This window comes from Erinaceus europaeus, chromosome X (genome assembly GCF_950295315.1).
Source record: "Erinaceus europaeus chromosome X, mEriEur2.1, whole genome shotgun sequence".
NCBI classification, from domain to species: domain Eukaryota; kingdom Metazoa; phylum Chordata; class Mammalia; order Eulipotyphla; family Erinaceidae; genus Erinaceus; species Erinaceus europaeus.
Window position 1 is genome coordinate 128,401,279 of NC_080185.1, and position 13,164 is coordinate 128,414,442.

At 62.2% G+C, this 13,164-nt stretch overlaps 2 protein-coding genes across 7 annotated transcripts in view; one reads left to right on the plus strand and one right to left on the minus strand.

The window, feature by feature from the left end:
* LOC107523524 (interleukin-3 receptor subunit alpha-like) overlaps window positions 1-13,164 on the minus strand; it is a 242,023-nt gene that overhangs the window by 165,191 nt on the left and 63,668 nt on the right. The window lies entirely within an intron of this gene.
* The window catches only part of ASMTL (acetylserotonin O-methyltransferase like), a 39,464-nt gene that overhangs the window by 3,456 nt on the left and 22,844 nt on the right, over window positions 1-13,164 (plus strand). For all 4 annotated transcript variants that reach the window (XM_060183123.1, XM_060183126.1, XM_060183125.1 and 1 more), the window contains exon 3: window positions 264-311. In XM_060183123.1, the coding sequence (XP_060039106.1) occupies window positions 264-311 (48 nt within the window). The remainder of the gene's footprint in view (window positions 1-263; window positions 312-13,164) is intronic.

The window sequence follows — 13,164 nt, forward strand, 5'->3', positions numbered from 1 at the left end:
GCTGAGTCTGGGTGCTGGGTGCTGAGTCTGGGTGCTGGGTGCTGGGTCTGGGTGCTGAGTCTGGGTGCTGGGTGCTGAGTCTGGGTGCTGGGTCCTGAGTCTGGGTGCTGAGTCTGGGTGCTGGGTGCTGAGGCTGGGTGCTGAGTCTGGGTGCTGGGTGCTGAGTCTGGGTGCTGGGTGCTGAGTCTGGGTGGTGGGTGCTGGGTGCTGGGTCCCTGTGCCCAGTCGTTCGCCGCCCGTCATGTGACCCTCTCTCCCCCCAGAAGGACCTGCGGACGCCGGACATCGTCATCGGAGCCGACACCATCGTGGTGAGACCCCAACACACTCCCCCACCCCCACCCACGGGTGCTGGGCCTCCAGACTCAGTACCCAGACTCAGCACCCAGTACCAGGGGCACCCGGACTCAGCACCCAGTCAGGGACACCCAGTCAGGGACACCCAGTCAGGGACCCTAGAGTCAGGGACACCCAGAGTCAGGGACACCCAGTCATGGACACCCAGAGTCAGGGACACCCTGTCAGGGACACCCAGAGTCAGGGACAGCCTGAGTAAGGGACACCCAGTCAGGGACACCCTGTCAGGGACACCCAGAGTCAGGGACACCCAGAGTCAGGGACACCCAGTCAGGGACACCCTGTCAGGGACACCCAGAGTCAGGGACACCCAGAGTCAGGGACACCCAGAGTCAGGGACACCCAGTCAGGGACACCCTGTCAGGGACACCCAGAGTCAGGGACACCCAGAGTCAGGGACACCCAGAGTCAGGGACACCCAGAGTCAGGGACACCCTGTCAGGGACACCCAGAGTCAGGGACACCCAGAGTCAGGGACACCCTGTCAGGGACACCCAGAGTCAGGGACTCCCAGAGTCAGGGACACCCAGAGTCAGGGACACCCAGAGTCAGGGACACCCAGAGTCAGGGACTCCCAGAGTCAGGGACACCCAGAGTCAGGGACACCAAGAGTCAGGGACTCCCAGAGTCAGGGACACCCAGAGTCAGGGACTCCCAGAGTCAGGGACACCCAGTCAGGGACACCCAGAGTCAGGGACACCCAGAGTCAGGGACACCCAGTCAGGGACACCCAGTCTGAGACACCCAGAGTCAGGGACACCCAGAGTCAGGGACACCCAGTCAGGGACACCCAGAGTCAGGGACACCCTGTCAGGGACACCCAGAGTCAGGGACTCCCAGAGTCAGGGACACCCAGAGTTAGGGACACCCAGTCAGGGACACCCTGAGTCAGGGACACCCAGAGTCAGGGACACCCAGAGTCAGGGACACCCAGTCAGGGACACCCGGAGTCAGGAACACCCTGTCAGGGACACCCAGAGCCAGGGACACCCAGAGTCAGGGACTCCCAGAGTCAGGGACACCCAGAGTCAGGGACACCCAGAGTCAGGGACTCCCAGAGTCAGGGACACCCAGAGTCAGGGACTCCCAGAGTCAGGGACACCCAGTCAGGGACACCCAGAGTCAGGGACACCCAGAGTCAGGGACTCCCAGAGTAAGGGACACCCAGAGTCAGGGACTCCCAGAGTCAGGGACACCCAGAGTCAGGGACACCCAGAGTCAGGGACACCCAGTCAGGGACACACAGAGTCAGGGACACCCTGTCAGGGACACCCAGAGTCAGGGACACCCAGAGTCAGGGACACCCAGTCAGGGACACACAGAGTCAGGGACACCCTGTCAGGGACTCCCAGAGTCAGGGACACCCAGAGTCAGGGACTCCCAGAGTCAGGGACACCCAGAGTCAGGGACACCCAGAGTCAGGGACACCCAGAGTCAGGGACACCCAGAGTCAGGGACACCCAGAGTCAGGAACACCCTGTCTGGGACACCCAGAGCCAGGGACTCCCAGAGTCAGGGACACCCAGAGTCAGGGACACCCAGAGTCAGGGACTCCCAGAGTCAGGGACTCCCAGAGTCAGGGACACCCAGAGTCAGGGACTCCCAGAGTCAGGGACACCCAGAGTCAGGGACACCCAGAGTCAGGGACACCCAGAGTCAGGGACTCCCAGAGTCAGGGACACCCAGCGTCAGGGACACCCAGAGTCAGGGACACCCAATCAGGGACACCCTGAGTCAGGGACACCCAGTCTGAGACACCCAGAGTCAGGGACACCCAGTCAGGGACACCCAGAGTCAGGGACTCCCAGAGTCAGGGACACCCAGAGTCAGGGACACCCAGTCATGGACACCCTGAGTCAGGGACACCCAGAGTCAGGGACACCCAGAGTCAGGGACACCCAGTCAGGGACACCCAGAGTCAGGGACTCCCAGAGTCAGGGACACCCAGAGTCAGGGACACCCAGTCAGGGACACCCAGAGTCAGGGACACCCAGAGTCAGGGACACCCAGTCAGGGACACCCAGAGTCAGGAACACCCTGTCAGAGATACCCAGAGCCAGGGACACCCAGAGTCAGGGACACCCAGAGTCAGGGACACCAAGAGTCAGGGACACCCAGTCAGGGACACCCAGAGTCAGGGACACCCTGTCAGGGACACCCAGAGTCAGGGACTCCCAGAGTCAGGGACACCCAGAGTCAGGGACACCCAGAGTCAGGGACACCCAGAGTCAGGGACACCCAGAGTCAGGGACACCCAGAGTCAGGGACACCCAGTCAGGGACACCCTGAGTCAGGGACACCCAGTCTGAGACACCCAGAGTCAGGGACACCCAGAGTCAGGGACACCCAGTCAGGGACACCCAGTCAGGGACACCCTTAGTCAGGGACACCCAGAGTCAGGGACACCCAGTCATGGACACCCTGTCAGGGACACCCAGAGTCAGGGACACCCAGAGTCAGGAACACCCTGTCAGGGACACCCAGAGTCAGGAACTCCCAGAGTCAGGAACTCCCAGAGTCAGGGACTCCCAGAGTCAGGGACACCCAGAGTCAGGGACACCCAGTCATGGACACCCTGTCAGGGACACCCAGAGTCAGGGACACCCAGAGTCAGGAACACCCTGTCAGGGACACCCAGAGTCAGGAACTCCCAGAGTCAGGAACTCCCAGAGTCAGGGACACCCAGAGTCAGGGACACCCAGAGTCAGGGACACCCAGTCAGGAACACCCTTAGTCAGGGACACCCAGTCTGGGACACCCAGAGTCAGGGACACCCAGAGTCAGGGACACCCAGAGTCAGGGACTCCCAGAGTCAGGGACACCCAGAGTCAGGGACACCCAGAGTCAGGGACACCCAATCAGGGACACCCAGAGTCAGGAACACCCAGAGTCAGGGACACCCAGAGTCAGGGACACCCAGTCAGGAACACCCTTAGTCAGGGACACCCAGTCTGGGACACCCAGAGTCAGGGACACCCAGAGTCAGGGACACCCAGAGTCAGGGACACCCAGTCTGGGACACCCAGAGTCAGGGACACCCAGAGTCAGGGACACCCAGAGTCAGGGACTCCCAGAGTCAGGGACACCCAGAGTCAGGGACACCCAGTCAGGGACACCCTTAGTCAGGGACACCCAGAGTCAGGGACACCCAGAGTCAGGGACTCCCAGAGTCAGGGACACCCAGAGTCAGGGACACCCAGAGTCAGGAACTCCCAGAGTCAGGGACACCCAGATTCAGGGACTCCCAGAGTCAGGGACACCCAGAGTCAGGGACACCCAGAGTCAGGGACACCCAGAGTCAGGGACACCCAGTCAGGGACACCCTGTCAGGGACACCCAGAGTCAGGGACACCCAGAGTCAGGAACACCCTGTCAGGGACACCCAGAGTCAGGGACACCCAGAGTCAGGGACTCCCAGAGTCAGGGACACCCAGTCAGGGACACCCAGAGTCAGGAACACCCAGAGTCAGGGACACCCAGAGTCAGGGACACCCAGTCAGGGACACCCTTAGTCAGGGACACCCAGTCTGGGACACCCAGAGTCAGGGACACCCAGAGTCAGGGACACCCAGAGTCAGGGACTCCCAGAGTCAGGGACACCCAGAGTCAGGGACACCCAGAGTCAGGGACACCCAGTCAGGGACACCCTGAGTCAGGGACACCCAGTCTGAGACACCCAGAGTCAGGGACACCCAGAGTCAGGGACACCCAGTCAGGGACACCCAGAGTCAGGGACACCCTGTCAGGGACTCCCAGAGTCAGGGACTCCCAGAGTCAGGGACACCCAGAGTCAGGGACACCCAGTCAGGGACACCCTTAGTCAGGGACACCAAGTCTGGGACACCCAGAGTCAGGGACACCCCCAGAGTCAGGGACTCCCAGAGTCAGGGACACCCAGAGTCAGGGACACCCAGAGTCAGGGACTCCCAGAGTCAGGGACACCCAGAGTCAGGGACTCCCAGAGTCAGAGACACCCAGAATCAGGGACACCCAGAGTCAGGGACACCCAGAGTCAGGGACACCCAGAGTCAGGGACTCCCAGAGTCAGGGACACCCAGAGTCAGGGACACCCAGAGTCAGGGACTCCCAGAGTCAGAGACACCCAGAGTCAGGGACTCCCAGAGTCAGGGACACCCAGAGTCAGGGACACCCAATCAGGGACACCCAGAGTCAGGAACACCCTGTCAGGGACACCCAGAGTCAGGGACTCCCCGAGTCAGGGACACCCAGAGCCAGGGACACCCAGAGTCAGGGACTCCCAGAGTCGGGGACACCCAGAGTCAGCGACTCCCAGAGTCAGGGACACCCAGAGTCAGGGACACCCAGTCAGGGACACCCAGAGTCAGGGACACCCAGAGTCAGGGACACACAGAGCCAGGGACACCCAGAGTCAGGGACTCCCAGAGTCAGGGACACCCAGAGTCAGGGACTCCCAGAGTCAGGGACACCCAGAGTCAGGGACACCCAGAGTCAGGGACACCCAGAGTCAGGGACTCCCAGAGTCAGGGACACCCAGAGTCAGGGACACCCAGAGTCAGGGACACCCAATCAGGGACACCCAGAGTCAGGGACACCCAGAGTCAGGAACACCCTGTCAGGGACACCCAGAGTCAGGGACACCCAGAGTCAGGAACTCCCAGAGTCAGGGACACCCAGAGTCAGGGACACCCAGAGTCAGGAACACCCAGAGTCAGGGACACCCAATCAGGGACACCCAGAGTCAGGAACACCCAGAGTCAGGGACACCCAGAGTCAGGGACACCCAGTCAGGGACACCCTTAGTCAGGGACACCCAGTCTGGGACACCCAGAGTCAGGGACACCCAGAGTCAGGGACACCCAGAGTCAGGGACACCCAGTCAGGGACACCCAGAGTCAGGGACTCCCAGAGTCAGGGACACCCAGAGTCAGGGACACCCAGAGTCAGGGACACCCAGTCAGGGACACCCTGAGTCAGGGACACCCAGTCTGAGACACCCAGAGTCAGGGACACCCAGAGTCAGTGACACCCAGTCACGGACACCCAGTCAGGGACACCCTTAGTCAGGGACACCAAGTCTGGGACACCCAGAGTCAGGGACTCCCAGAGTCAGGGACACCCAGAGTCAGGGACACCCAGAGTCAGGGACTCCCAGAGTCAGAGACACCCAGAGTCAGGGACACCCAGAGTCAGGGACACCCAGAGTCAGGGACACCCAGAGTCAGGGACTCCCAGAGTCAGGGACACCCAGAGTCAGGGACACCCAATCAGGGACACCCAGAGTCAGGAACACCGTGTCAGGGACACCCAGAGTCAGGGACACCCAGAGCCAGGGACACCCAGAGTCAGGGACTCCCAGAGTCAGGGACACCCAGAGTCAGGGACACCCAGAGTCAGGGACACCCAGAGTCAGGGACTCCCAGAGTCAGGGACACCCAGAGTCAGGGACACCCAGAGTCAGGGACTCCCAGAGTCAGGGACACCCAGAGTCAGGGACACCCTGAGTCAGGGACACCCAGTCTGGGACACCCAGAGTCAGGGACACCCAGTCAGGGACACCCAGAGTCAGGAACACCCTGTCAGGGACACCCAGAGCCAGGGACACCCAGAGTCAGGGACTCCCAGAGTCAGGGACACCCAGAGTCAGGGACACCCAGAGTCAGGGACACCAAGAGTCAGGGACTCCCAGAGTCAGGGACACCAAGAGTCAGGGACTCCCAGAGTCAGGGACACCCAGAGTCAGGGACACCCAGTCAGGGACACCCAGTCTGAGACACCCAGAGTCAGGGACACCCAGAGTCAGGGACACCCAGAGTCAGGGACACCCAGAGTCAGGGACACCCAGTCAGGGACACCCAGAGTCAGGGACACCCAGAGTCAAGGACACCCAGAGTCAGGGACTCCCAGAATCAGGGACACCCAGAGTCAGGGACACCCAGAGTAAGGGACAGCCAGTCAGCGACACCCAGTCTGAGACACCCAGAGTCAGGGACTCCCAGAGTCAGGGACACCCAGAGTCAGGGACACCCAGAGTCAGGGACTCCCAGAGTCAGGGACACCAAGAGTCAGGGACTCCCAGAGTCAGGGACACCCAGAGTCAGGGACACCCTGTCAGGGACACCCAGAGTCAGGGACTCCCAGAGTCAGGGACACCCAGTCAGGGACACCCTGAGTCAGGGACACCCTGTCAGGGACACCCAGAGTCAGGGACTCCCAGAGTCAGGGACACCCAGAGTTAGGGACACCCAGTCAGGGACACCCTGAGTCAGGGACACCCTGTCAGGGACACCCAGAGCCAGGGACACCCAGAGTCAGGGACTCCCAGAGTCAGGGACACCCAGAGTCAGGGACACCCAGAGTCAGGGACTCCCAGAGTCAGAGACACCCAGAGTCAGGGACTCCCAGAGTCAGGGACACCCAGAGTCAGGGACTCCCAGAGTCAGGGACACCCAGAGTCAGGGACACCCAGAGTCAGGGACACCCAGTCAGGGACACCCAGAGTCAGGGACACCCTGTCAGGGACACCCAGAGTCAGGGACTCCCAGAGACAGGGACACCCAGAGTCAGGGACACCCAGTCAGGGACACCCAGAGTCAGGGACACCCAGTCAGGGACACCCAGAGTCAGGGACACCCAGAGTCAGGGACACCCTGTCAGGGACACCCAGAGTCAGGGACTCCCAGAGTCAGGGACACCCAGAGTCAGGGACACCCAGAGTCAGGGACTCCCAGAGTCAGGGACACCCAGAGTCAGGGACACCCAGAGTCAGGGACACCCAGAGTCAGGGACACCCAGAGTCAGGGACTCCCAGCGTCAGGGACACCCAGAGTCAGGGACTCCCAGAGTCAGGGACACCGAGTCAGGGACACCCAGAGTCAGGGACACCCAGTCAGGGACACCCAGAGTCAGGGACACCCAGAGTCAGGGACACACAGAGCGAGGGACACCCAGAGTCAGGGACTCCCAGAGTCAGGGACACCCAGAGTCAGGGACTCCCAGAGTCAGGGACACCCAGAGTCAGGGACACCCAGAGTCAGGGACACCCTGTCAGGGACACCCAGAGTCAGGGACACCCAGAGTCAGGGACACCCAGAGTCAGGGACACCCAATCAGGGACACCCAGAGTCAGGGACACCCAGAGTCAGGAACACCCTGTCAGGGACACCCAGAGTCAGGGACACCCAGAGTCAGGAACTCCCAGAGTCAGGAACTCCCAGAGTCAGGGACACCCAGAGTCAGGGACACCCAATCAGGGACACCCAGAGTCAGGGACACCCAGAGTCAGGGACACCCAGAGTCAGGGACACCCAGTCAGGGACACCCTTAGTCAGGGACACCCAGTCTGGGACACCCAGAGTCAGGGACACCCAGAGTCAGGGACACCCAGAGTCAGGGACACCCAGAGTCAGGGACTCCCAGAGTCAGGGACACCCAGAGTCAGGGACACCCAGAGTCAGGGACACCCAGTCAGGGACACCCTGAGTCAGGGACACCCAGTCTGAGACACCCAGAGTCAGGGACACCCAGAGTCAGGGACACCCAGTCAGGGACACCCAGTCAGGGACACCCTTAGTCAGGGACACCAAGTCTGGGACACCCAGAGTCAGGGACTCCCAGAGTCAGGGACACCCAGAGTCAGGGACACCCAGAGTCAGGGACTCCCAGCGTCAGGGACACCCAGAGTCAGGGACTCCCAGAGTCAGGGACACCAGAGTCAGGGACACCCAGAGTCAGGGACACCCAGTCAGGAACACCCAGAGTCAGGGACACCCAGAGTCAGGGACACCCAGAGCCAGGGACACCCAGAGTCAGGGACTCCCAGAGTCAGGGACACCCAGAGTCAGGGACTCCCAGAGTCAGGGACACCCAGAGTCAGGGACACCCAGTCATGGACACCCTGTCAGGGACACCCAGAGTCAGGGACACCCAGAGTCAGGGACACCCAGAGTCAGGGACACCCAATCAGGGACACCCAGAGTCAGGAACACCCTGTCAGGGACACCCAGAGCCAGGGACACCCAGAGTCAGGGACTCCCAGAGTCAGGGACACCCAGAGTCAGGGACACCCAGAGTCAGGGACACCCAGAGTCAGGGACTCCCAGAGTCAGGGACACCCAGAGTCAGGGACTCCCAGAGTCAGGGACACCCAGAGTCAGGGACACCCAGAGTCAGGGACACCCAGTCAGGGACACCCAGAGTCAGGGACACCCAGAGTCAGGGACACCCAGAGCCAGGGACACCCAGAGTCAGGGACTCCCAGAGTCAGGGACACCCAGAGTCAGGGACACCCAGAGTCAGGGACACCCAATCAGGGACACCCAGAGTCAGGAACACCCAGAGTCAGGGACACCCAGAGTCAGGGACACCCAGTCAGGGACACCCTTAGTCAGGGACACCCAGTCTGGGACACCCAGAGTCAGGGACTCCCAGAGTCAGGGACTCCCAGAGTCAGAGACACCCAGAGTCAGGGACACCCAGAGTCAGGGACTCCCAGAGTCAGGGACACCCAGAGTCAGGAACTCCCAGAGTCAGGGACACCCAGAGTCAGGGACTCCCAGAGTCAGGGACACCCAGAGTCAGGGACACCCAATCAGGGACACCCAGAGTCAGGAACACCCTGTCAGGGACACCCAGAGCCAGGGACACCCAGAGTCAGGGACTCCCAGAGTCAGGGACACCCAGTTTCAGGGACACCCAGAGTCAGGGACACCCAGAGTCAGAGACACCCAGAGTCAGGGACACCCAGAGTCAGGGACACCCAGAGTCAGGGACTCCCAGCGTCAGGGACACCCAGAGTCAGGGACACCCAGAGTCAGGGACACCCAGAGTCAGGGACTCCCAGAGTCAGGGACACCCAGAGTCAGGGACACCCAGAGTCAGGGACTCCCAGAGTCAGGGACACCCAGAGTCAGGGACACCCAATCAGGGACACCCGGAGTCAGGAACACCCTGTCAGGGACACCCAGAGGCAGGGACACCCAGAGTCAGGGACTCCCAGAGTCAGGGACACCCAGAGTCAGGGACACCCAGAGTCAGGGACTCCCAGAGTCAGAGACACCCAGAGTCAGGGACAGCCAGAGTCAGGGACACCCAGAGTCAGGGACACCCAGAGTCAGGGACTCCCCGCGTCAGGGACACCCAGAGTCAGGGACACCCAGAGTCAGGGACACCCAGAGTCAGGGACTCCCAGAGTCAGGGACACCCAGAGTCAGGGACTCCCAGAGTCAGGGACACCCAGAGTCAGGGACACCCAGAGTCAGGGACACCCTGTCAGGGACACCCAGAGCCAGGGACACCCAGAGTCAGGGACTCCCAGAGTCAGGGACACCCAGAGTCAGGGACACCCAGAGTCAGGGACTCCCAGCGTCAGGGACACCCAGAGTCAGGGACTCCCAGAGTCAGGGACACCCAGAGTCAGGGACACCCAGAGTCAGGGACACCCAGAGTCAGGGACACCCAGTCAGGGACACCCAGATTCAGGGACACCCAGAGTCAGGGACACACAGAGCCAGGGACACCCAGAGTCAGGGACTCCCAGAGTCAGGGACTCCCAGAGTCAGGGACACCCAGAGTCAGGGACACCCAGAGTCAGGGACACCCTGTCAGGGACACCCAGAGTCAGGGACACCCAGAGTCAGGGACACCCAGAGTCAGGGACACCCAGTCAGGGACACCCTGTAGGGACACCCAGAGTCAGGGACTCCCAGAGTCAGGAACACCCTGTCAGGGACACCCAGAGTCAGGGACACCCAGAGTCAGGGACTCCCAGAGTCAGGGACACCCAGTCAGGGACACCCAGAGTCAGGAACACCCAGAGTCAGGGACACCCAGAGTCAGGGACACCCTGTCAGGGACACCCAGAGCCAGGGACACCCAGAGTCAGGGACTCCCAGAGTCAGGGACACCCAGAGTCAGGGACACCCAGTCAGGGACACCCAGAGTCAGGGACACCCTGTCAGGGACTCCCAGAGTCAGGGACTCCCAGAGTCAGGGACACCCAGAGTCAGGGACACCCAGTCAGGGACACCCTTAGTCAGGGACACCAAGTCTGGGACACCCAGAGTCAGGGACACCCCCAGAGTCAGGGACTCCCAGAGTCAGGGACACCCAGAGCCAGGGACACCCAGAGTCAGGGACTCCCAGAGTCAGGGACAGCCAGAGTCAGGGACACCCAGAGTCAGGGACTCCCAGAGTCAGGGACACCCAGAGTCAGGGACACCCAGTCAGGGACACCCAGAGTCAGGGACACCCAGAGTCAGGGACACACAGAGCCAGGGACACCCAGAGTCAGGGACTCCCAGAGTCAGGGACACCCAGAGTCAGGGACACCCAGAGTCAGGGACACCCAGAGTCAGGGACACCCAGAGTCAGGGACACCCAGAGTCAGGGACACCCAATCAGGGACACCCAGAGTCAGGGATACCCAGAGTCAGGAACACCCTGTCAGGGACACCCAGAGTCAGGGACACCCAGAGTCAGGAACTCCCAGAGTCAGGGACACCCAGAGTCAGGGACACCCAGAGTCAGGAACACCCAGAGTCAGGGACACCCTTAGTCAGGGACACCCAGTCTGGGACACCCAGAGTCAGGGACACCCAGAGTCAGGGACACCCAGAGTCACGGACACCCAGAGTCAGGGACTCCCAGAGTCAGGGACACCCAGAGTCAGGGACACCCAGAGTCAGGGACACCCAGTCAGGGACACCCTGAGTCAGGGACACCCAGTCTGAGACACCCAGAGTCAGGGACACCCAGAGTCAGTGACACCCAGTCACGGACACCCAGTCAGGGACACCCTTAGTCAGGGACACCAAGTCTGGGACACCCAGAGTCAGGGACTCCCAGAGTCAGGGACACCCAGAGTCAGGGACACCCAGAGTCAGGGACTCCCAGAGTCAGAGACACCCAGAGTCAGGGACACCCAGAGTCAGGGACACCCAGAGTCAGGGACACCCAGAGTCAGGGACTCCCAGAGTCAGGGACACCCAGAGTCAGGGACACCCAATCAGGGACACCCAGAGTCAGGAACACCGTGTCAGGGACACCCAGAGCCAGGGACACCCAGAGTCAGGGACTCCCAGAGTCAGGGACACCCAGAGTCAGGGACACCCAGAGTCAGGGACACCCAGAGTCAGGGACTCCCAGAGTCAGGGACACCCAGAGTCAGGGACACCCAATCAGGGACACCCAGAGTCAGGAACACCCTGTCAGGGACACCCAGAGCCAGGGACACCCAGAGTCAGGGACTCCCAGAGTCAGGGACACCCAGAGTCAGGGACACCCAGAGTCAGGGACACCCAGAGTCAGGGACTCCCAGAGTCAGGGACACCCAGAGTCAGGGACTCCCAGAGTCAGGGACACCCAGAGTCAGGGACACCCAGAGTCAGGGACACCCAGTCAGGGACACCCAGAGTCAGGGACACCCAGAGTCAGGGACACCCAGAGCCAGGGACACCCAGAGTCAGGGACTCCCAGAGTCAGGGACACCCAGAGTCAGGGACACCCAGAGTCAGGGACACCCAATCAGGGACACCCAGAGTCAGGAACACCCAGAGTCAGGGACACCCAGAGTCAGGGACACCCAGTCAGGGACACCCTTAGTCAGGGACACCCAGTCTGGGACACCCAGAGTCAGGGACACCCAGAGTCAGGGACACCCAGAGTCAGGGACTCCCAGAGTCAGGGACACCCAGAGTCAGGGACACCCAGAGTCAGGGACACCCAGTCAGGGACACCCTGAGTCAGGGACACCCAGTCTGAGACACCCAGAGTCAGGGACACCCAGAGTCAGGGACACCCAGTCAGGGACACCCAGAGTCAGGGACACCCTGTCAGGGACACCCAGAGTCAGGGACTCCCAGAGTCAGGGACACCCAGAGTCAGGGACACCCAGTCAGGGACACCCTTAGTCAGGGACACCCAGTCTGGGACACCCAGAGTCAGGGACACCCCCAGAGTCAGGGACACCCAGAGTCAGGGACACCCAGAGTCAGGAACTCCCAGAGTCAGGGACACCCAGAGTCAGGGACTCCCAGAGTCAGGGACACCCAGAGTCAGGGACACCCAGAGTCAGGGACTCCCAGAGTCAGAGACACCCAGAGTCAGGGACACCCAGAGTCAGGGACACCCAGAGTCAGGGACACCCAGAGTCAGGGACTCCCAGTCTGAGACACCCAGAGTCAGGGACACCCAGAGGCAGGGACACCCAGAGTCAGGGAATCCCAGAGTCAGGGACACCCAGAGTCAGGGACACCCAGAGTCAGGGACTCCCAGAGTCAGAGACACCCAGAGTCAGGGACACCCAGAGTCAGGGACACCCAGAGTCAGGGACTCCCAGTCTGAGACACCCAGAGTCAGGGACACCCAGAGTCAGGGACTCCCAGAGTCAGGGACTCCCAGAGTCAGGGACACCCAGAGTCAGGGACACCCAATCAGGGACACCCAGAGTCAGGAATACCCTGTCAGGGACACCCAGAGTCAGGGACACCCAGAGTCAGGGACACCCAGAGTCAGGGACACCCAGAGTCAGGGACTCCCAGCGTCAGGGACACCCAGAGTCAGGGACACCCAGAGTCAGGGACACCCAGAGTCAGGGACTCCCAGAGTCAGGGACACCCAGAGTCAGGGACACCCAGAGTCAGGGACTCCCAGAGTCAGGGACACCCAGAGTCAGGGACACCCAATCAGGGACACCCAGAGTCAGGAACACCCTGTCAGGGACACCCAGAGCCAGGGACACCCAGAGTCAGGGACTCCCAGAGTCAGGGACACCCAGAGTCAGGGACACCCAGAGTCAGGGACTCCCAGAGTCAGAGACACCCAGAGTCA